At 51.7% G+C, this 23964-nt stretch overlaps 1 protein-coding gene across 3 annotated transcripts in view; it reads right to left on the bottom strand.

Moving 5' to 3' along the window:
* Fam20c (FAM20C, golgi associated secretory pathway kinase) overlaps positions 1–23964 on the bottom strand; it is a 58419-nt gene that overhangs the window by 16028 nt on the left and 18427 nt on the right. For all 3 annotated transcript variants that reach the window (NM_001012238.1, XM_039089395.2, XM_039089396.2), the window contains 1 exon segment: positions 1165–1257. In NM_001012238.1, the coding sequence (NP_001012238.1) occupies positions 1165–1257 (93 nt within the window).

Consider the following 23964-nt stretch of genomic DNA (forward strand, 5'->3'; position numbering starts at 1 on the left):
CCACCTCAAGCTTCATGACTCCGTTTTCATGTGTGTGTATACATGGGGGTTCATACATGTGGGTGCAGCCCATGAGATCAACCTGGGGTTCATTTCTCAGGAGCCATCATCCTTGACTTTCAGCAGCCTCGAACTCCCTGATCACGCCCCAGAGGTCCTCCTGTCTCTACCTCCCCAGCACTGGAATTCTAAGCTTGTACCACCGTTTTCATATAGGTTCTGGGGATAGGTCCCAGAGGTGCAAGCACTTTAACAGCAGAGTCATCTCTCCAGCCTCATGACTGGTATAGAAGCAGGCGACTTGAGTGACCTCATGGTGCAAAGTCACCGTTGTCACAGAAAGGCTTTCTGGGTTTAGGAGGCTTAAATGTCTGGCTTCTGAGAATTTCTAGTTCCCATGTAAGTTTTGTGATCTACCCCAGTCTTCCAGGATCCTGTAAAAAGAGATTAGACTGGACTCTGCAGTCTAGGCAGTCCAGTGACCGCTGAGTTAAGATCTAGGTCTAGTCATAGCTGTGGTACAGTCAGGAGGGTCTTGAGGGATGAATACTGAGCCTTATCCCTCTGCTATTGCCTGGGAAGAGGTCCCTCTGTACCCCTCAGAGATGACTTGAGGGTTAGGCCCATGAACAGCTCCTCAGGGTACAGACAGGGCCGAGTGGAACCTCTAGTGATCCAGATTCTGCTGGTCAAGTCTGTCCCTCAGGAGACAAGTGACAGAGTCTCCCACCTATTGTCGCTAAAGCACCATTTCCTCCAAGGTGCCTTCCTGACCTGTTCAAACCCACGCACACTTCTCTCTGCCCTTATTTCTTTTCCCTTTATTCCCGATGGTGTGCCATCTGTCCCTGCTGCCCCTTGCTGAGTTTAGGGGTAAGGCGGTGCCCACCAGGATCACAAATGGAGGCAGAATGTAGCACTGGGGAGACAGCTTAGCAGTGAAACGTGGTGGCACGTGAAACGTGGTGGCACATGCTTATAATCCCAGCACTGAGGGGCAGAGACAGGACGATTTCTGGGGCACACCAGCCAGCCAGCCACCAGTCTAGCCTACTTGATGGTGGCTACACACCAGACCCACGCTTCTCTGTAGGTGGCACTCATGAGAACACAGATGCATCTGGGTCTGGATGGCTCTTGGCAGTGGGAGGGGAGGGGACTCACCTGTCCAGGTGGAAGGCAGCTATCTCCGCATTGTGCCTCTCGTAGTCAGAGAAATAAAAAAAGTCAGGCGGCGTCTCCTGCTCCCTCGTCTGCCTGCAGAACACAGATAGAGACAGGAAGAGTCTGTCACAGAGGGGATCTCTGGAGTGAGAGGACCAGCTGAGGTGTGGGTGCACCCGGAACCCAAGCTGACACCCATTTCCAGGTGTTCTGCTAATCGGCCGTCAGAGGACCTTTGTCGAGGGTTAAACGAAAGGGCCAGTGAGATGGCTGGCTCAGTGGCTGAAGGTGCTTGCTGCCAAAGCTGAAGCTCTGATTTCAACCCCCAGGACCCACATTGCTGGAGAAAACCAATGCTCACACATTGACCTCTGACCTCCACATGTGCATACAGCCCTCCTGACCCATAAATGAGCACATGTTTCTTTTAAAAGAAATTCTAGGTAGTGGGGAGATGGTTCACATAACTAAAATGAATGCTTTGGATGCATAGGAACCTGAGTTTAATCTTGAGGACTCCCTTGTGGGGAGGCAGATTGGAGGATCCTCATTGGCTAGCCAGTACAGCCCTACTTGGTGAGTTTCTGGCCAGCAAGGGGGAAAAAAACCCAAAGTGGACCAGGTGTGGTGGCATATGCTTTTAATCTCAGCACTCAGGAGGCAGAGGCAGGCAGATCTTTTCAAGTTCTAGGCCAGCCTGCTCTACAAGCAAATTCAAGGCCAACCAGGGCTGCATAGTGAGACCCTGACTTTAAAACAAACAAACAGGGGCTGGAGAGATGGCTCAGTGGTTTAGAGCACTGACTGTTCATCCAGAGGTCCTGAGTTCAATTCCCAGCAGCCACACGGTGGCTCACAACCATCTGTAATAGGATCCGATGCCCTGTCTGAAGACAGCTACAGTGTACTCATATCCATAAAAGAAATAACTCTTTAAAACAATCAAATCCAAGTTAGATCATGCCTAAGGGTGACACTGGCCGTTGACTCTGGAGTCCAGACGCACACAAGCACATACACACTTGCACACACACACTCCCTAAATTATTTAAATTCCCAATGTGTCAACCCTTTCAAGGCTAACTCTACAAGGCTCATGGCTTTCCTAGCTGTCTGTTTTGTTGATCTGTTTCCTGAATTCTTCAGTGTAGCTCCAACATCTACAGGCAGACACACTGTGGGCCAGGTGAGGCCACATGCTTTTCCTGGCCCACACTTAGAAACTCCATTAGTGGGGGATTTGGATAGAGAGTCGGCACCCGGGAGCCCTGGGTGTCTGTCTGTTGGGTCCCGTTGCTCTGTCCTTTAGCTGTGTATTCATTCAGTGAGGCTGAGTGTTTGGTGGTGACAACCTTTGCCCTGGCCTCAGAGGGACAGAGGTAGCACAGCAGAGCAAGTCCTGCCTGCTCATGCACACAGCAAAGAACACATACTGTGGTCCAGGGTTCCTGGTAATTCCTACTCCGGCCCCACTGCCTAGCTGCCCTGACACTTTCTCTTAGGGGGCAGGTCTTGGGGGGTTGATGCCAGGCCGTCTGGGGCTGTCGAGGAGCAGTGAGCAGGGAGGTGCTAGCAAGCATGTCAGAATATGCTCCCCAAGAAGTGGGGCTGCCCTTGCCATAGCCATGTCTGTATCCTTGCTCAGAGAAATCAAAATGGCGTCCGTTGGCCACCTCCAGCCCTCAGATGGCAGATAGATGGTCTGGTGTTGTTCACATCCACAACCACAGAAAGCCTTCTGCTGCACCAGAGGAAGCTTTAGAGCAAGCCTCTCAACTTAAGACACTTCCTATACAAAAGGGCATGAAGTCTTCCTGACTCTTCTTGGGGTTATTCTGAGCTCTCAGGGCTGTGGGAGACCAGCTGAGAAGAGCTTGCTGGATGGACAGGGGAACCCTCAGATTCCACAGGGCCCTTCCTCAGTTAAGAAGTTCAAAGGTCAACTGATGCTGGCCAGGGGCTCCCAAGCACCCACCCTAGACTCACAAGCTGTTCAGCTTGGGTCTTGGCACCATTCCCCTGACACCCCCCCCCCAGCGCCGTGTGTGTGTGTGTGTGTGTGTGTGTGTGTGTGTGTGTGTGTGTGTGTGCAGTAAGCAATAGACAACCGTGAAAGGATTGGAATTTGACCTTCCTGTCTCATTGCCAAAGATACAAAAGCAGGTAGCTTTGAAAGGTCACTGTCATACCCCCCCACCCAAATCAAAGTTCTCTCCACTGATGTAATTTGACCTTAATGATGTGAAACTGTCAGCCTGTCATTGCCCAGTCTCCTGGCTGAAGCATGACATCTGGATCCTCCCCGGCTCCCTGCTTCCACTGCAGGCTATACAGGCGAGAGAGAACTCGGCCTGTAGGCTCACCTCCTAGGATGCTGTTTTATTCCAAGTATGCAAATGAGGGCCTGGGCATCACTGTTCTGTGTGCACTTTCAGGCCATCTAGGCCTGGATGCTCCTACAGTGTAGGCCCACACACCTTCCAGGTTTAGATCCTTCCTTGCAGACACACAGCTGAGGTTGCTGGGCCCTTGTAGCCCTCGGTCCTACTGTCAGGTGAGGCTGATGGCCCCCCATATACTGTTGAGTTATGAGAGATTTATGTACAAGGTATGAACAAAACCTTCCTGTGGCCTACGTGGGGTTCAGGCAGCAGGTAGTGGCCAACCACCTCTGATAGTTCCCTGAATAAGACTTGATCAAACAGACCCTCCACAGCCTTCCAGAAGCCAGTGTGGGAAGCTGTGTGTGTGTGTGTGTGTGTGTGTGTGTGTGTGTGTGTGTGTGTGTGTTGTGGGGGGTAGTGTGGGTCCATGGCTCTATGGCCACTCACCTGGACAGGTTGATGACTGAGAATGGGTGTTGTCTCTCAGGCGCAGCCCATCTGTTTGTCTTTTGTTATTGTTTGTTTGTTTTCTCAGACAGATTCTTATGTTGCCCTGGCTGTCCCGGAGCTCACTATGTAGACCAGGCTGGTTTCAAACTCACAAAAACCCGCCGAGTCTGCTTCCTAAATGCTGGGAGTAGAGATATGTGCCAGCCTTAGCCACCTTTTTTTTTTCTCCTTTCAGGACAGGTCTCTCATTGGCCTTTAACTCACAAAATTGGCCAGGCTGGCTGGCTAGAAAGCTCCGGAAGTCTGTCTGTCTCAGACTTCCTATGCTAAGATTACAAATGTGCACCTCCATGGCCTATATTTTACATTGGTGTAAAGATCAAAGAATCTGTGTCAGCCCTCTCTGGTCTCATGAGAACCATGCCTAAGCAAGCAGTTTAATGACTGAGCTATGTCTCCAGCCTCCCCTCTCACAGAGGGGAGGTGTGGACAGACTGATAAGCTTGCTGAATGGATGGCTATCACACAATGGCTGCTGAGGGTCCATGCGGGGCTGAGATGGTTAAGTTCTGACCACCCACTACAGGCATGCATATGCTGACACATGCATGCAGTCTCTCTCTCTCTCTCTCTCTCTCTCTCTCTCTCACACACACACACACACACACACGAAATGCATGCATATTAACACTGAGCACATGTGTGTGACACACAGACACCCTACAGTGCAGGCTGTTGTGGAGCGTTTGGAAGAGAAGGGGTTAAGACAAACTCCTCTGATGCGTTCCAGGTTCACCTGTGAAGAGGGAACTTGGAAAAAGCAGTCTGACTACCTCCCATCCTCATGAAGAGCCTCAAAGCTGGGGGAACCCATCAGCAACTTTCCTCCCAGGCTGCATGGATCCTGTTGTTAAGAAACAACTTGTGCTCAGCTGGTAGAGTATTTGTCTAGCACGCATGAGGTCCTGGGTTCTATCCCAATCCCATTAGGTTAAACTAGGTGTGGTGGTGAACATCCGTGATCCTAGAACTTTGGGGGGTGGAGGCTGGAGGAACAGAGATTCAAGGTCACTCTGGGCCACCGGAGATCCTGTCTTAAAATAAGAAAGAAATAAAGAAAGGAAGGAAGAAAGAAAGGAAAAAGGAAAGAAAGAAAGAAGGAAGGAAGGAAGGAAGAAAAAAGAAGGAAGGAAGGAAGGAAGGAAGAAAGAGGGAGGGAGGGAGGGAGGGAGGGAGAGAGAGAAAGAGAGAGAGAGAGAGAGAGAGAGAGAGAGAGAGAGAGAGAGAGAGAGAAGAAATCCACTACCTTCATGGCCTCTTTTGCTGTCAAGAGCCCTCTTCACTCCTATGTGTTGGATGTCCCATAAGGACAGCTGTCACCCTCCATAGCTGGATGCCCCAGGAAGACAGTTGTTACCCCCACAGCTGGCCTCTGCCAGTGCTGTGCCTTCTTCCCCTTCTTGGAAGCTTGACTTGGCTGACTCCTCTGTAGGTCTTACCCTGGCTGGTAGAGTCAGAGCGGGGTGGAGGGGGCTGGGGGTGGGGGGGTGGTTTCCCTCCCCAGGAGCACTTGGCAGTGTGACACTGGAGGGCATTGTTAGCCAGGCTCTGGTCGAAGCATAGGGGATAGGGGTGTTCCCTTCTCAGGATCCTGAGTGCAGCCAAGGCTTGCCTCAGAACTGCTGTCTGAGGACAAAAAACAAGCGGGCATCTGACCATCACCCTGTGGTCACCTCCACACACTGACCTGAGGACAATCAGGCAGCATTCACCCTGGTGCTGAGCAGGGACCAGCCTTCCCACCCACAATCTGACCTCTCTCTTTCCCTCCCTCTGCCTGCTTCTTTGAGGAGGTGGCATTTCTCAGATCCAATGGCTTAGAGTCCTGTGGCTCCCTTCAGGGCCTCTGGCTTGACCTGATTCCTGGTTCCGCATCCCTGGGTTCAGACACCCGCCTTCTACACTCCACGGAAGCTGGCGGATGTCCCAGACCCTCAGCAATTACCCCACCCCCACATCACAGCCCGCAGGTGTTCTTGTTACCTTCTTTCCTGGAATAGCCCAAGGGTTCATAGAAGTGGCAAGAGCGTTCTATTCAGAGGTGTACCTTTCTTGTTCTAAACGCCTCTTGGGCACTTCACTTTTGTTCTGACCTGGGACGCCTGGAGTTCTGTTCTATCTTCCCTTCCAGGGAGACTCGAAACTCTGCCCGCCCTGTGCAACCCTGCCCCTGGGGAGGGGCAGGAACAACATTTGCCCCTCGGGCCTCATTTTCCATTGCTGCACAATAATAGAGAAATGTAAGAGCCCAGCGTGGTCTCCAGGTGAAGGCAAGATAAAGGGAAGAAGGGTCCCCAGATGTCCCCCAAGTGACCTCAGGCCAGGGCTCCTTTCCCCAGGCCACTAACCATTCTCTGGTTCTTACTGCAGTTCACCCCGGGGGCAGTTTATTCCCGATTCCCCCAGGTGACTCCAGGATCCCTGTGTGTTGCTGATTCCCCTTGGATCTCTCAGAGCACTATGGTGACACGACTGTGGGTATAGACAGTTTCCACAACTTAGGGATCGGTTTCCCTTAAAGTCCAAGTTCTGAGGCTATCAGCAGCCAAATTTCCCTTGGGTAATGAAGGGTCTGTTACACGTGAGGGGCCTTATACACCACTTCTGACCTGCTGGGCCAGAGTCTGAGTGCTGGGCCCAGGAAGCTGCATTTTAGCAAGTTTCTATGATTTCTTTCAACTAAAGCCAGGGCCATTGCAGTGGGCATCCCACTGAGGCTCTGGACCCTCTAGGCCGCCCTCCTTCTCATCCATAATGAGAATGACCAGCTCCCCTAAGGATGCTCATAATCTCCCAACAGCACATAGCTTGTGCCATGAGCTCCTGGTGGATAGGGTTCTACGGGATCAGGGCCTCATTGAGGGTTGGAGACTCTGCCACTCCCAACTTTCTATCAGACTCTAGGGATCAGCTATCCACTGGCATGCTGGAGACCCTATGGCAAGCTGTAAGAGACCCAAGATTTCAGATACTTGATGCAAGTCACATGACGTATCTGGTGAGCACATACATGGGGTACCAAAATGGGCCACGAACAGAACCCAGGACCTCACGTACAATCAACAAACACTCTACCGAGTTGAGTCCTCAGTCCCGCACAAGTTGTATTTTAACGACAGAATCCCTGCAGTCTAGCAGGAAACCTGTCCTCTTGCCCTCCCAATTCTTCTTGTAACAACTCTGGAGCTGTCACCCAACAGTTTGGCTTGCAGCTGCCACCATACAACATGTCACTTAGATACTTGGATCTTCCATAGGTTCATCAGTCCTGTCCTTGAGACCGGGTGGTGGCCCTGCTGTCTATCACTCTTGGTGGTGGCCCATGCCTATTTTATTCCAGCACTGGGGTAGCAAGGGGATCACAAATTCAAAGCCCAATTCCTACCTAGTGAGTCAGCCTAGGCAACTTAAAATGACCCTGTCTTAAAAACAAAACAAAACACAAAACAAAACAAAAAACCCCCCACCATGCCAGACATCTTGTATACTGCTGGCCTGTTACATAGCAAACAGGTCCTGGTCCATGGGAAGCAAGGCCAATCACACTGAGTTCTGCTATGCTGACGTTACACTTGGTCCTAATGGCCTCCACACTCTACCCCCTGTTGCCCAATGTCAGCTCCAGCCTGGGCCCTCCAGAGGCTTCTGGACCCTGTGGAGACTACTCCGACTCTGAACTCTTCCACAGCACGGTGTTTCTGGGAACTGTTCCCCACCCTTTCAAGGCTGTGACTGGTCCATGTAGATGAGGCCTCAGGGCAGAACTAGCCCAGGTTCTGAAGGTCAATAAGGCAGCTTCCCAGTGGATGTAGGCTCAGGAGAGGCAAGAATGGGAGAAGCTGGACATTCTGGAAGATGCTGACTAGACAGATTCTTATGGGGCTACTGTTGGTTTCTGGCAGCTCTGCATTGAGATCGGGTAGGACATGTGAAAGTCTCCCCCTTCCTTAGGGGACACTTAAAATTTTTCAGTCACTCCCCTGTCCATAGCCTTCTGCCTGGCACCTAGCAGAGTTCCCAGTGGGCAGCTGGGTTTCAGAGCCACATACTGCCAGGGACAAGCCTGGGCTACTGACGAGACACACAGAGAGATCTCTGAAGTCAGTGCTGCTGTGAGACCTGCATGTTTCTCTTCATGCTCCTCCAGAGACCTTCCACCTAGCTTCCCTGGTCACTCTTTTTTTTTTTTTCCGGAGCTGGGGACCGAACCCAGGGCCTTGCGCTTGCTAGGCAAGCGCTCTACCACTGAGCTAAATCCCCAACCCTTCCCTGGTCACTCTTAACCCTGGGCAGTAGACATTGGCCTCTTTTGTGCAGAGGAAATTGAATTGAGTATCTACTGCTGGCCAATTTCAGGGTGGTACTTTGGAAAAGTACTAGACTCGCTGTGTCCCGGGCAGAGGACAAATTTGGTGAACCCAGTTCAGTCAGGTATGGCGAGCAGGTGCAAGGGTGGGCCTTCACTTTCAGGAGGGAAAGATGTTATCAGGCACTCAGTTGGCTGGGTACCCAGAACAAGGAACTGCCTGGCCCAGGGGAGGGATAGGGCCACCAGGATGTGTGCTTCCTGGAACAGGAGGGGTCTTTAAGTAAGCTGGAAACCCGTGGCCCAGGTTGGCCACCAACAGCTCCTTGTAGGTTATGCCCATCCAGATGGCCTCACTCTGGTTGGGCAAGCTGCCACCAGCTGGAGCAATAGCCATCTCAGCAAGTAGGATGTATCATGCTCACCCAACAGGTCTAGCATGGGCAGCATGACTGTGCTTTCTGTGGGTTGAGGGGGGTGGATAAGCAAGGCTTTAAGTTCACAGGAGAAATGGAAGAATAAATTAGTAGCCGGCCAGGCATAGTGGTACACCCCTATAGCCCAGTACTCAGGAGGCAATGGGAAAGGATGGCTCTAAGTTCCTGGCTTACCTAGGGAGTTCTAGGTCAGGCAGGGCTACAGAGTAAGTAAAATCTACTCTTCCCTAAAGAGTAACCTGATGCATATATGAAATATAAGAATTCTCTACCAGGATTCATCTGGGGAAGGACTCTGGTGTGGTTATCACAACCCACATGTGTGTCCCCAGGACTGTGGATGACAGCATGGGAGTAGCACACCCTCCTTTATAGAAAGACGTTGGGGTACCGTGTACTTATGTGGATGGATGTTCACAGCTTGTGCTGGGGACTTGTGACTCTGTCCTCATTTCAGCCCCCCCGCCCCCCCCAGGAACCTCTGAGATGTGAATGGCCCATGAGCCATTCTCAGTGGGCTGTGGTGGACATTGGCAATGTGCCTGAGGGAGATTCAAGAGGAAGTCCATGGTCTCTCTGCCCTGGCAGCATGGTTCCACAGCCTCACAGGAGAAAGTGGGCTGGGCTGTCCTGTCCCCTCTATGTCCTTATATGGGCTTTGGACCAACAGCTCAGAGTAGGAGGGGCCTGCGGCAGACTTGAACACTTGCCTTTTGGTCTATGTAGGCCACTCAAGTGCACACAAAGTAGCCTTGTGTGGGGGTGCCAGTGAGGGACTGGAGGAGCCACAGTTAGAGCCACTCTCACCTACAGCTAAGACCTGGGGAGCACCCAAGGACTGGGCGGCCCAGTGGGCACACTTCCCCTAACAAGACTGTTAGTCACAGGGACCTCCCTCTCCCCCCTCCCCCCATACTTTGTCCTCTGAGGTCAAAATAAACTCCAGATGGTCACACCTGGCCTTCATCCTGAGGTCATCAGTTGTAGGAAGTTGCAGGTCTAGCTTTTAAACAACCAGATGGGGCTGGAGAGAGTCCTGAGCCAGGCCTGCTATGGTGGTGGCTTCAAGCAGGGTGATCTGCAGGACAATCGCCTGGGATTGAGGGGAGAGGGAATCCAGGAAATCCCAAACAAGGTGCTTGAACAGGCCTGCTCTCACAGGGATGCTTACAGTGCTACACAGCTCCTACTTTGAGGGCCACACGAGTCCCCAAAGGCCACTAGAAAGGCAGGCATCAGTGGCCTACAGTTGTGCCTACAGCTGTTCATTCTTTACCTTGCCCCTGAGGCAGAAAACCCCTAAAAAACCCCTTAGAACAACTTCTCTGAGCTTTAATGAAAACACTGCTCAGTGTTAATTGTGCTTGTTTATAGTAAACTGAAAGTGAGTCCTCCTGTGTAATACCCAGGGCTGAACAATAATCCTGCAATGGTGTCCGAATTGGACTCTCCTGGGGTCTGAGCACACAGCTCCTGACAGACAGGAAGTCACGGCCACACACTACTTGGGAACTTGGCATCATTTTCCTCATGGTATAGCTAAGGAAACCAAGACAGAGCAAAGAAATAACCTGCCCCAGGCTACCAAGAAGTGGGGCCAAATTCTGCAGCTGAATGAGCTGACACCCCAAGTCCTGGCACTGACCCACAAAGTTGTACAGGCTATAAACCAGGCGTGGGTCTGGGCCTCACTGCCCACGCCCTTTCTGGGGCAGCTGAGGCAGCAGCGATGCCTGGCTAGAAGGCAGAGAGAACCGGCTGGGACCAGCCTGTTCCTGGCTGGCTACAGTGCCAGCAGGCTTCTGTGGACCTCTCCAGTCACTCATTAATATACATGTCAATCAGCTTGTTGGTGACTATGAATACACACGGAGAACCTTCTAGATGTTGGGCTCTGTCCTCAGGGCACCAAGAATGCTGCCTCATTTGCTCTTCACAACTCTGAGTGGTGTTGTCAAAAGCCCACTCCGCAGGCAGATGAGGGGATATGGAATTCGGAGAAGGAGCCAGAGGACACCAGCTAGGAGGCTGCAAAGCCAGAAAGCAGCAGTCTGTGTAGCCACGCCCTCCATCTACCTGAGGCCTCCTGGGTGAGCCTGACACACAGAATGGCGGAGGGCCTGCTGTTGATTTAAACTAAAACAGACAGACAGATGGACTGGCAGAGAGAGAGAGAGAGAGAGAGAGAGAGAGAGAGAGAGAGAGAGAGAGAGAGAGAGAGATCCTTATCCTGTATAACTGATGGAGGTAGAAAGGTAGAAAGTCCAGGTTCAAGGTTGGGCAGACGTCCCTTGGGCTTACAGCCTCATCCCTACCTTCCTCTGTCTTCATGGGTTTTCTCTTCTACATTCAGCACCTCAAATTCTCTTTCAGCCCCCTACCCCGTGCATAAGAACTCTGATAGTAAGAGGAGTGCTGGGAAACCCAGGCACTTAGCTCATCCCCAATTTCCTATTTAGTCACAGTTTCAAAGACTCTAATTGCAAAATAAAGGGCACAGGGCTGGGAGTAGACAGACATTCACAGGAAAAGCGCGAAGACCTGAGTTTGAGCCCCACACAACCCAAGTAAAAGTGACCTGCTGCCCAGCCAATTTAGGTTAACCGGTGAGTCCCAGATCAGTGAAGACTTCCTATCTCAAAAGATGGGGATGGCTCTCAGGGTCTACAAACATGCACGTGAATAAAAAGATAAGAGAACATCTATAGGTTCCAGGGATTCCAAGCTGGTGTCTCTGGGGCATTCCCTACCCTGGGGCCGATGACAAGGACGCAAGACCTCGGGGAAGACAAAGAGCACCCCCTTTCCTGCTAAGTGCACAGCAGGTCCCTGACTCACCAAATGAAGACGTGGAGGCAGAAACAAGCCCTTCTGCCTCCAGTAATCTTCCTGCCACTCACACAGCAGAAAACAGCCCCCTTGTCATTAGGGAGATATATTAAGCTATTTAATACCAGGCTTTCTGCAAGTGAATGTTTTCTGGAAGGAGAGGGGGCTTCTCCTTGGCAGAAGCTCAGTGTGACCTTCAGTCCTGGGGGTGTACAGAGAGGCCTCATGCTAAACCTGGCATTTCTCATTTCAGCCCCGTGGGTGCCATTGTGTACTGGCCTTGTTTAAAGCCTTAGGCACTGTATTTACCTATCCTCCTCTCTCAGGTGGAGCACAAATGGGCCTTGTCTAAGTTGTTGAGCCATGCCTGCAGACAGGAGTGGGACCTGTGGGCCTGGCCAGGGATCTGCTCTTTCTTTCCTGGTCTTTCTACTGGCCATGGGTAAGCTTCAGAGGCAGGGAGCCCAGAGCAGTAGGGGATAGGGGCAATGACATGTTACAGCTATTTGCATACTGGCGGGACCATGTAGGTACCAAGAGTCCTCTCAAGGCAAAGGCCTCATAGTAAGGGGTTATTTGACTGTGCGTTCCACCTCTGAAATGGGCCGGTTCCCTGTGTGTCTAGGTGGTGGGGAGGAGGGTTCCTTTGGTAACATAACTCCTGTTGGCTGCCTCTGGAGGATGTTTGAAGTCTATGAATGCCCTGCCTGTGTGCCTACACTGTTACTTGCCCAGATGGCTTGAGCGCCCTCAGACCTCTCAGTTTCCAGCAAAGCTCCAAGGTCAATATCGGTGAGCTCGCCCAGGTGTGGAACCCTCAAGCAGCAGGGGCCTGGCCAGCATGGTTGACTCTATAAACATGCGGAGACCATCGCTTGCTGGCACATGTCAACGGTCCTAGAGCTGGGTGGTGATCATTTACTAGGCCACCACTGTGGAGGAAAATGGATACTGTCAGGGACAGTGAGGCTGACAACCCAATGAAGCTGTTCAAGCGATGGCCAGATGGTGTGTCTGCTTCTCCCTCGGGTGGCATTACGCCATAGCTCTGTGAGAATTGCAGCCTCCCGGACAGGATCCATTACCCTCTCTCACCCACAGGTAAGAGGTTTGTACTCGGGTCACACTCCACACCCCACTGAGTCACAACTGTCCTGAGGCCAGCCTCCTAAACAATATGGGGTGTCAGCATCAGAAAGGGGATCGGCGCTTACAGCGTTCAAAATTGCCATAATGCAGGGTCTCAATGACTCTAAGAACTGGAAGAATCCTGGGGGTCTACAGAGAATCTGTTCTCCAGGGCCCAGGGGCACCATAACACATCTGTCTAGCTTCTTTATTTTGACTGTTTCATTGTGGAGCTGGGAACTTCACCCAGAGTTTCACAATGCAAGGCAAAGGGTCTACCACTGAGCCACACCCCAGATCCTCACTGGAGGACTCTAGGCAGGGGCTCTACCACTGAACCACACCCCCAGCCCCTCACTGGGGGATTCTAGGCAGGAGCTCTACCACTGAGCCACGCCCCCCAGCCCCTCACTGGGGGATTCTAGGCAGGGGCTCTACCACTGAGCCACGCCCCCAGCCCCTCACTGGGGGATTCTAGGCAGGAGCTCTACCACTGAGCCACGCCCCCCAGCCCCTCACTGGGGGATTCTAGGCAGGGGCTCTACCACTGAGCCACGCCCCCAGTCCCTCACTGGGGGATTCTAGGCAGGGGCTCTACCACTGAGCCATACCCCCAGCCCTCACTGGGGGATTCTAGGCAGGGGCTCTACCACTGAGCCACACCCCATATCCTCACTGGGGGATTCTAGGCAGGGGCTCTACCACTGAGCCACACCCCCAGCCCCTCACTGGGGGATTCTAGGCAGGGGCTCTACCACTGAGCCACGCCCCCAGCCCCTCACTGGGGGATTCTAGGCAGGGGCTCTACCACTGAGCCACGCCCCCAGTCCCTCACTAGGGGATTCTAGGCAGGGGCTCTACCACTGAGCCACGCCCCCAGTCCCTCACTGGGGGATTCTAGGCAGGGGCTCTACCACTGAGCCACGCCCCCAACCCCTCACTGGGGGATTCTAGGCAGGTGCTCTACCACTGAGCCACGCCCCCAACCCCTCACTGGGGGATTCTAGGCAGGGGCTCTACCACTGAGCCACGCCCCCAGCCCCTCACTGGGGGATTCTAGGCAGGGGCTCTACCACTGAGCCACACCCCAGCCCCTCACTGGGGGATTCTAGGCTGGGGCTCTACCACTGAGCCACACCCCCAGCCCCTCACTGGGGGATTCTAGGCAGGTGCTCTACCACTGAGCCACACCCCAGCCCCTCACTGGGGGATTCTAGGCAGGGGCTCTACCACTGAGCCACACCCCATATCCTCACTGGGGGATTCTAGGCAGGGGCTCTACCACTGAGCCACACACCCTAGCTTTCTTCTTACTTTAAATTTTAAGACCAGGGGTTGGGGATTTAGCTCAGTGGTAGAGCGCTTGCCTAGCAAGAGCAAGGCTCTGGCAAGGCCCTGGGTTAGGGCCCCAGCTCCGAAAAAAAAAATTTTTTTTTAAGACCAAGTTTCACTACATTACCCAGTCTGGCCTTGAACTCATAGACTTCCTGCCTCAGCCTCCCCAGTTGTTTGGAGATAGGCTTGTGCTACCAGTCTTGGCTGATTTACGTCTTTGTTTGGGAAACTGTCTTGCTTGTTTCAGGTTTTATGAAGAACACATCAGGCAGGTCTCCCTCCTACTCTTCTGTTACCTGGTGAGCCCTGTTCTGCTGCTCCATTGGTTTGGAGAGTTTCATTGCACAGCCAGAACTTCCGAGTCAAGTGGGGAAATGCTGGCACTCAGACAGCCAGACCCTTCAAAGTCCTGGCACAGCCAGCTCTTCACAGTGGGGTGTAGGAGGTGAAAACAGCTGACCTCTTTGCCAGCTGAGGATAAACTGGAGGAGAGCCTCCCTGTCATGGTCAAATCAATGAAAACCAATAACGACTCAAAGCTTTGTAACCTAGGGAAATTTGAAGTCATGCAACGATGACCACCGAGCAGAAGACGAGGTTTCAAAAGCACAGGGGAAGGATGGGGAGAAGACTCTAAGGGCAAGGAGGTGGTGCCCAAGTCTGAGGATCCAGGTTCACTGAGATACCCATTTCCAAAACTAACATTGAGAGTGATAGAGAAAGACATGTAAGATTGACCTCTGGCCTCTACACACTCCTGCACATATGCACACACATGTGCATACATGTGAACCTCCCCTCAAAACAATAAAATCACGGGCAGGGACGTGACTTAATGTGTAAAGGGCTTGCTGTGCAAGCCCAAGGACCGGGTTTCAAATCTCCAGCTTGCATGTAAAAACTGAGAGGGCATGGCGACCCACTGTGATCCCAACCTCAGGAGACTGAGACAGGAATTCCAACCATAAGCTCTCTTTCTACACTAACCAAATCTTCAAGCTCTGTATTCAATCGCCACAGTGTGTGACGTGTAGATCTGCGCCTACTCCCGGCTCCATGTATGTACACATGCCCATGTAAGGAGACCTGAGCACACCTCTGTGAACATGAATACACACATGCAGGTACCCAAGATAAATGAAGTAAAGTAAAATGGCACAGGGTGGGGTTGTCTGAGGTGAGAGGGCTCCCGTAATTTTGAAAGTCTCTGCAGCTTAGCTCAGAGAGGAGCAAAGTGGAATGAAACGGTGCTTTCTAGGCTCCAGAAACACACGGCCCACCTCTGTGTACCTCATCTCTGTGGCTTGTCAATTCATTTATAAAATAATAATAGCGAGATGCCAGTGGCGGTGAAGCTGGGATTAAATATCTTGCACAAGTTGCTGCTACCCTCTTATTTCCCCTCCAAGGAGCCCACAATGTTTAGAAAATATCAATTGGAGAAATAAACGGAACCCGGGGCCAGGAGCCCATGTCTCGGATCATTCTCTGGCTTAAGGAAGGTCTTAAATCTAGACTTTCCTTTGGGGGTTGTTAAAAGAGAAACCAACAAAACAAAACACTGAAAATGAGCAGTTCTAATCAAACCACTTTTGGATGAAATCCCCTGACTTTCATTTCTTCCCCAGGGGCCGGAACGAGGAAAATGAAGATGGTATTTCCTCCCCTCCTTTTAATCTCCTGTCCCCACCTCAACATTGTGGGCTCCTCAGCGATTGTCACAGCCACGGGAAAAAAAGAAAGGAAAGAAAGATGATGCCCTCCACGTGGCTGTTCCAAACCATTTTGGAGAAGGTGACTGACTTGGGTTTTTTTAAACTGGGGGAGTCACCTTCCCTGGAGCTTCTGGAGAAAAGGTCCCAGCAGAGATGATGCTGAGGTCCCCAAGAGATCACCAGGGACGGGAGGGTGTAACAGGTGCAGCCCGTGGCTTTGTTCTGAGCTGGCTCTGCTGGGTTTTGGGACTCATTCTTGTCCCTGTCATTTCCCAGCACTGCTATAGTTGGTTAATGGTTCCTAGCTGTTGAGCAGGAATGGGAGACAGCTAACGCTGAGGTTAGCCTCAGACAACGTCATTTGGGTGCCAGGGGGCTGGTGGGACCTTAGTAGCCAGAGGACCATTAAAATGAGGACAGGGCTGCGAATGTGGTTCAGCCAGTAGGGGACTTACCTACTAAAACCATGGGTTTAATCCCTAGTACCAAGATCGAACCAAGCCAAACCAAACCAAACCAAACCAAACCAAAGCAACCCAAACAAACAAAAAAATCCCAGACTGAGAATGAACACCTGTAATCCCTGGCCTTAGGAGGTCAAGGCAGGAGATCCCAGGTTCAACGCCACCCTCAGCTACATGGTGAGTTTGAGGACAATCTGATGTGAAAAACATCTCGAAAAGAGAAGAAACAGAAGACAAATGAGTGGTAGGAACAGCTTGAAGAGCTGTGCTGACCAGTCGGACAGTGTGGAGAGAAGCCGGAGGTGAGACCCAGCTCTGCAGAGAGATAGAAATAGAGAGAGAGTAGCTGTGTCCTGCAGAGCTGGACACGGGGACCCTTAGACAGCAGGAGAACGGCCACAAGGGCACTGGATGAACAAAGCAGAGACGGCAAGGGAGACTCTTCAGCCACCCCACAGGGCTCTCTGCCTGGTGAGCTCCGCCCCTGCCTTTCAGGACTTTCGTGGACCTCATTAAGGTCTGCTTGTTCTGCTAACAATGGAACTCAGGAGCTAGCAGCTGTGAGAGGTGCTAGGCAGGCTACCAGTAAGGGTACCTGCAGGGTGAGCCCAGGCTCAGCTGAGGACAGGCTCTCTGTGGGGGATGGCATCCAGGCCTCAGAGGCTCCTGCACTCCTGCTGGTTCCCAGATCTTCTGTCAGGGTTACTGCTTGCTTGTTTTTCAAAATTAATCTGGATGGTGTTCTTGGGACTACAAACATCCTCGGATCAGGAAATGACTCGATTGTCTACACCTGAGCCAGCGTGGCAAGGAAGGTCACAGACAAAGAAGGCTGCTCCCAAGAGAGCAACGGCTGGTAATGCCTCGACACCAAAGTTACTGCAGGGACATGTCCACCCCCAACAGCATTTGCTCCACAAGTCCGGGTTCCAGCTGCCACTGCATATGTAGTTAGCGACTATGTGGCCCTGGACCACATAGTCCAGAAATGTTCACCATGCTCACTCACACGTGTGTACGTGCAGCACAAAAACACATATGCATCAGACAGGAGCAATGCAGTGCTCTCACATGCAGGAGCATACGTAATAAACATCCATACACACAAGCACACACATGGAATAGACATGTGCACCTACAACCACACAGAAGCATATACATGCAATACGCACGTGAGCTTGTATATGTAATACATACCCGTACATAGAAGAACACATATACGACACTTACCCACACGTGTGCAACACACGTTCATACAAGAACACGTGCATGAATTATGCAAACGCATTAATATGTATGAAATACACACTTATGCACACAAGCACATACACACATATATGTACATAAAGCTGTATATTCTCACCCAGCATGTTTCCTGCATGCTGTGTACCCTCACACTGGGTGTTCTCCATTGTCTCAGTTAGGTCTACTGAGCCTCTCCCCTCTGCCTGGGCCTTGGGTCTCTAAGCCCTCAGCAAATACTCATGGCAACCTCTTCAGGGACACCAAGCAAGCCCTTAGGGGTATAGCACTTTCCCCACCAGCCATCTACTTCCTGAAACAGCCTCAACGGGAGGCTTGAGGAATCAGACAGAGGCTCTCAAGATGTCCAGAGGTGCTGGGCTCTGTGTTCATGCCAGTGTCCTAGTGGGGCCCACCCCATTGCTCATGGCATGGTCTCATTCCCTGGCCTCTAACAATCGCCACGTTCGGCCAAGAGACTCTTTAAACAGCACAATCACAGACTGACTTACATCCCTCCGGCTCCTGAGTCTTTGAGTGGCCTCCAGGCCTGTTCCCATCCCTACGCCTTTCATTGTTCCTCATGCTTACGTCCTTGTTACTTGTCCCCAGCATCTCCTGTGTCCACAGCCACAGAATTGCCCTCCTGGTCCCAGGTCCTGGCAAAAAGCTATCTCTTGGCCCTGTGTCTGCAGCTTTGCCTCTAATGTCATCGTGGGTCATCTCTTGCTCTGGCTGCCTAGTGTATTGCAGGGAGCATCAGATAAAAGGGTACCACAGCCCATGTTCTCATCAGATGCTGTTCAGAAAGTGACTTAGGCAGTCACAGGTTGTGCCTGTGGCCCGTGGCCAATCTCTACCTCCGATCCTAGTTTGAGGTGCTCTCCTCAGAATCCGTGGCTGCTCCAGATCCTCATGAACACTACTCTCCAGACCAGTGGTTCTCAAGCTGTGCCCATGCTTGGCTGTTCTTTGGAGTCGAACGACCTTTTCACAGTGGTTGTATATCAGAAAGCCTGCATAACAGATGTTTACACCATGACTCATAACAGTAGCGAAATTACAACCATGAAGTAGCAACGAGATAACTTTATGGTTGAGGGTTCACCACCACATGAGGAGCTGTGTAAAAGGGTCACAGCATCAGGAAGGGTGAGAACCACCATTTAGACTAGCTAGAGTGGCTGGCTACAAGGCAGCTTAGCACATATGGCACCTAGAGCTGGTAGTAGGGTTGCCATGCCTGTCTCTAGGTACTCCCAGAGTTCTACTATGCTCCTCTGCCTCAATGTGCTCCCCTCACAATGGGATCTGTTCCCCTCTGAATGGCCTCTGCACTGTTCTGTCTCATGGGACAGGGAAGTGTGTCTTCTTCATGGTGGTTCAGCTGAGAAAGCTGGACCATATGGAACGTGGAACAGGCTTTCCCTGATGACTCCGTCATCCAGGTTTATGAAGGATACCTTTCAGACATGTCCCCCCCTCCCACAGGCCAGCTCCCTTGAGCATGAGTCACGGGCAACCCAGATAATGTGATGGGGTTCAGGCTACCCCTTGATGAGCAACTGAAGGTTTAAGTTCTGACCTCAAGTCTCCATTCAAGAGCACATGGAAGCCTCAGAAAGCCAGGAGGCCAGGCCTCAGAACAGCCAAGGATGGGCACAGGCTGGGAGACCAGTGTGAGCTGACAGTAGATACAAAAGGGTCCTTGTCTACTTCTGGCCAGGCCCAGGCCTCTGCTGGCTCCACACCCGTGACCAGGATTGGGCAATCTGTTTGCTTTGGGGGCCTGGTGAAGGCACAGAGCAGCCAAAGTGTGAGCTGTTCACCAGCAGGCCAGCAGATCCTTGGAAATCTCTAACCCCGCTCACTGGGCTTCAAACCTGAGTGTTGCTGAGCTTTGCCATGGCTACCCCTGTGTGATGTCCTGCTTGACTTGTCAGACTGCACTAAGGTCCCTTGCCCTCCCCAGGAACACACAGAGGTCACCTCTCCCCAGGAACACACAGAGATCCCCTACGTACCCCAGGAACACACTGAGGTAACCTGCCCCCCCCTCAGGAACATGGTCCCGACCCTTCCTGTCTTTAGAACTTCTCTGAGGTCTCCTCCTCAGCCCAGGACCACACTAGGCCTCCTTCCAGGGTGGGCCCAGCCTCTGAAACTCTCTGACTTCCCTCCCAGTTTTCTCTTTCCTTTCTAATGTTGAACAACCTGGATCACAGGGTCCTGCCCTTTTTGGAGTAGATGGCTGACCCCAAGCAAGAGCTCTCTGCTTGAGATGTTTCCACTGTCCCAGGTACCTTCCCCCACCCCAGATTAATTTTATTATTTTATGTATATGAGTGTTTTGGTTGTATGTATCTAAGTGCCCGACAAACGTGTCTGGTGCCCATGGAGACCTGAAGAGGGTGTCAGATTCCGTGAGGCTGGAATTACAGATGGTTATGGGTTGCCAAGTGGGTGCTGAGTCCTAGGCAGGAGCAACCAGTTCTCTTAACTGCTGAGCCATCTCTCCAGCCTGGTTGCAGGCACTCTGTATTTTTCTTCGTTCGCTCATAACATCTGCTCTTGGGGCCAAACGAGTATTAGGTTTCTGTGAAATGAAAAATGTCTCCCCACCCTTCCTTCTTCACCTTCTGCCTGCTCTTCCCCAACCCCTTCTTCCTGGTGACCAGGCTTCCTATCACCAAGCAAAAAGGAACACAAAGAGAAAAGGGGCCCATAGTGTCACATCCACTGTTCCCCAGTGCTCTGTACCTGGGAGTCAGGATAGACTCTAAACGGTATGTCTCAGCTGGGATCCTTAATGACCAGACATCCCCCATGTCCATCTATATGTAGGCTGGGCCAGATGAGCTGTAGGTCTCACTTTGTCACCTGCTACCTCCTATCCCCTGAGCAGCCAGGCCAAGGACACAATCTGCACAGAAAGCATGCGAGGCCACCCACAGACCTTGATGTCCACTGTAAGAACTAGTCCCAGTCTGGGTATAAGGTTCCTACTGTGATCTCACTGGACAGTGAGTCATATTACTGCTGGGTTCAGTATAGACTACTGAGATCACCAACATGCTGTAAAACACGAGGAAAAGCCCCAGAGGGGCTAGATGTGGTGGTATATGCTGACAACCTTAGCCCTGAAGAGGCTGATGCAGGAGGATTCCTGCAAATTCGAGGCCAACGTGAGCTAAAGAGTAAGTTCCAGACCAGCCTGAGATAGAATGGCAATGCCCTTTTACCAGACAGTGTTTGGATCCAGGATCAGGCAGTAGCACCCTAAGGGCCTAGTACCTAAGCCAGGAATCCTGGCTTATAGGTACCTTGGCCTATAGCCTGGTCCTTGTTTACTCTCACCTGTTTAAGCTTTGTGAAGGAAAGTCCATCACGAAATAATACACGCATGTGATATCCAGGAAGATTAAAGAACATGATGTGTGCTCAAGAGGTGGCATTTACATACAACCACCCAGTTACCCACAGCCACCCAAACCACCCACCTGCATCGCCTAACTTTGTCACACAACTATTCAGACACAAAATGACCCACACCACTGCCCACAGCTATTAAGCCACCCAGCTACACTACAGCCCACAGTGACACAGATGCCTATGGGCATCTAAGTGATTTCTAAGTTCTCAGTTGCCCAGTCACACAACCACCCACAGCCACGTAACTGCATAGTAACTTGGCTGTCCAGAACATCCTAGACGAAGACCCCTTCCCTCATGTGAGGTCCACTTATGGCGGCCCTTCTCCACACTACTGCTGACACCTCAGCCCCAGCCCACTGGTATGGAAAGCTCTGAAAGATGGGGAAACTTCGGGTTTGGCCAGGTAGGATGTGGGATATGCTGTCACACTATTCAGAGGCTGAGGTGCCCTCCCAGCTGGGATCGCCCTCTCTGAGTTACCTCTGGACCACTTCAGGCAGTTGTGCTGAATGTTCTTCCCAAACCCACGGGAAGTAAAGACAAATGCAGCCAGGAATCAAGTGGATAAAGAGCAGGTTACATGAAGGATGGAGACACTGTCCCCCTGCCTCCCTAGAGATGACCCTCTGGAAGGGTAGGGTCCCGGACCTCATGCTTCAGCTATGCACAGCACAGGGAACGGTCTGGAGGGATGGGTCACACAGTAAGTGCTGTACTTGACCTAAGAGCTATCCCTCTGTGTTCCAGGTACTGTGCCCCTCTACCTGAAAGTCTCAAGTGGGTCCCCAAATAGTAACAGGCACAAGGCCAAGCGTTTTCTCTTTCATTGCTCCCACATCCATCCCTGTGCCCAGTGAAAGGCCCCCCCCCCCGGCTTGTCTCGGTCAATTTAACACAAACTTGAGTCACTTTGGAAAAGGGAACCTTTGTTGAGAAACTGCCCTCAGCAGATTGGCCTTTGCGTATGTCTACGAGGCATGAATAATCGATGTGAGAGGGCACAGGTCCTGTGGGTGGCGTCACACTTGGCCAGGTGGTCCTGGGCTGGATCAAAAAGCAAGCTGAGTAAGCCACGGGTGTCAAGCCAGTGGGCAGTGTTCCTCCATGGTCTCTGCTTTTTAGATCCTGCCTCTAGGTTCCTGCTCTGAGCTCCTGCCTTGACTTCCCTCAGTAATGAACTATAAGTCATATTCTCTTAGCTACTCTCAGTCATCATCATCATCATCATCATCATCATCATCATCATCACCATCATCATAGCAACAAAGCTACAGTTATCAGCATCAGACTACAACAGTTTCCTAGGCATCCTCCCCCATCACACTGGCAAGCCTGTTTCCTCACCCCCACTTCCCACAGCCACCTTTCCCTCTCCCCAGTTCTCCCATCCTGTACCAATGCAGGAACCGTGTACCCTCGCACCCTGAATACTGATCCGAGCTAGTAGCAAGTGTCCAAACCCTAAACGTTCCCAGATCAGGCTGCTGCCCATCCTTGCTCAGTGCTTACATCTGTGCTCAGACTCCAGACTTCCCCCCACGGAACCCCACAGAAATGAGTGACCTGTATCTTCCAGCATGGCACCCTACTTCCGTATCTAGCCCTGAACTCTTGGTAAGCAGCTGTAGGGGAAGGAGCTGAAGTCCAGGGTGGACATCTGCGTCCAGTACCTGCTGCCTCTGCTTCAGACAGAGCAGCTGGAACCTTGTAGGGACCTAATCCTGGTGTTGTCAGACCACCTCTTAGACTGTGCACAGGGCTCCTCCTGTGGCCTGGACATATTTGAACTTCATACTCATCATGGCCTCCCTGAAGGCGGCTTCCAGCTGACTGCTCTTGCAAGGCTGCCCTTCTTTCCAGCCCTGACCCTCTTCAGGGAAGCCTGCTGGTCCATCTGCCTGTCCCTCAGGAGCTCTTTCTCCCACACATTCTGTGCATGACTACATAAGCAGCAGCCAGAGCAAACCTGGAGGGTTGGATACATACGGCCTTATCCCCTACTCAGCACGCAAACGACCTGACCCTTGTTCAGGGTTCACAGCCCTGTGGCTTTCTCACAGGCCTGGACCTTGAATCATCTCTGTGCCAGGCCCAGCCCAGGAGCTCTGGAAGTATGTGCTGCTACTAGATGAGTATGTCTGCCGTGAGACAGCCACAATGCATCATGGGCAGCCTCGGGCATGCCTGGAAGGTTCTTTTCCAAGAAACAACTTGATATTTGTATTGTTGAGGCCTGCACTGACCCCACCCTGCTGAGCTCTGCTCTTGCAAGCAGCCTCTGGAGAAGCATCCCAGGGCATATCCTAGGCTAACTCCCAAAGGTAGACTTGGGATGAGCTCTCAGGCCTCATCTTGCAAGTCTATGTGGGCAGAGAATAAACTGAATTCCCATGAGGCCTCATGGTTTCCCTAACATGCACAAAAGTTTTCTTTTTATATTAAAGTTTAAATAGCTCACCAAAAGCACAAATAACCAAATGAATAAAACATATATCCTAAAAACTCATAGCCTGTCCCTCAATAGATACCATCCACGCAATAAGAGTCATTTAGTCCTTTGATAACAGACATAAAACCAGCCAAAAGACAGCAGAAATACTCAATTTGTGCAACTCCTACTAACAGACTTGTGAGAAGACTCTGGTCAAAGCCACTGTGAAGTCCCACCTTACACCCATGAGGGCAACTATCATCAAAGAAAGATGCCAGAATGTGTTAGTAAAGACTGGGGAAGCTGATACCCTGGGCTGTGCAGGTGGGATAAAAATGGCACAGCTACCATGGAAACAAGGTATAAACAAATGAGAGTGTTGAGAGATCCAGCAGCCTTCCAAGGCCCATGCCTTAGAAACCCAAAACACGGCGATAGCCAAGTTCATAAAGTAATTGCTTTGCAAGCATGAAGACCTGAGTCCAGTGCCCAGAAACCATTTGAAATTGTTGGGCGTGATGCCCCATGATTGTAATCCCAGTGCTGGGGAGGTAGAGACAGACAGATCTCTTGGACTTTCTAGC

The sequence above is a fragment of the Rattus norvegicus genome, chromosome 12 (assembly GCF_036323735.1).
Source record: "Rattus norvegicus strain BN/NHsdMcwi chromosome 12, GRCr8, whole genome shotgun sequence".
Lineage (NCBI taxonomy): Eukaryota > Metazoa > Chordata > Mammalia > Rodentia > Muridae > Rattus > Rattus norvegicus.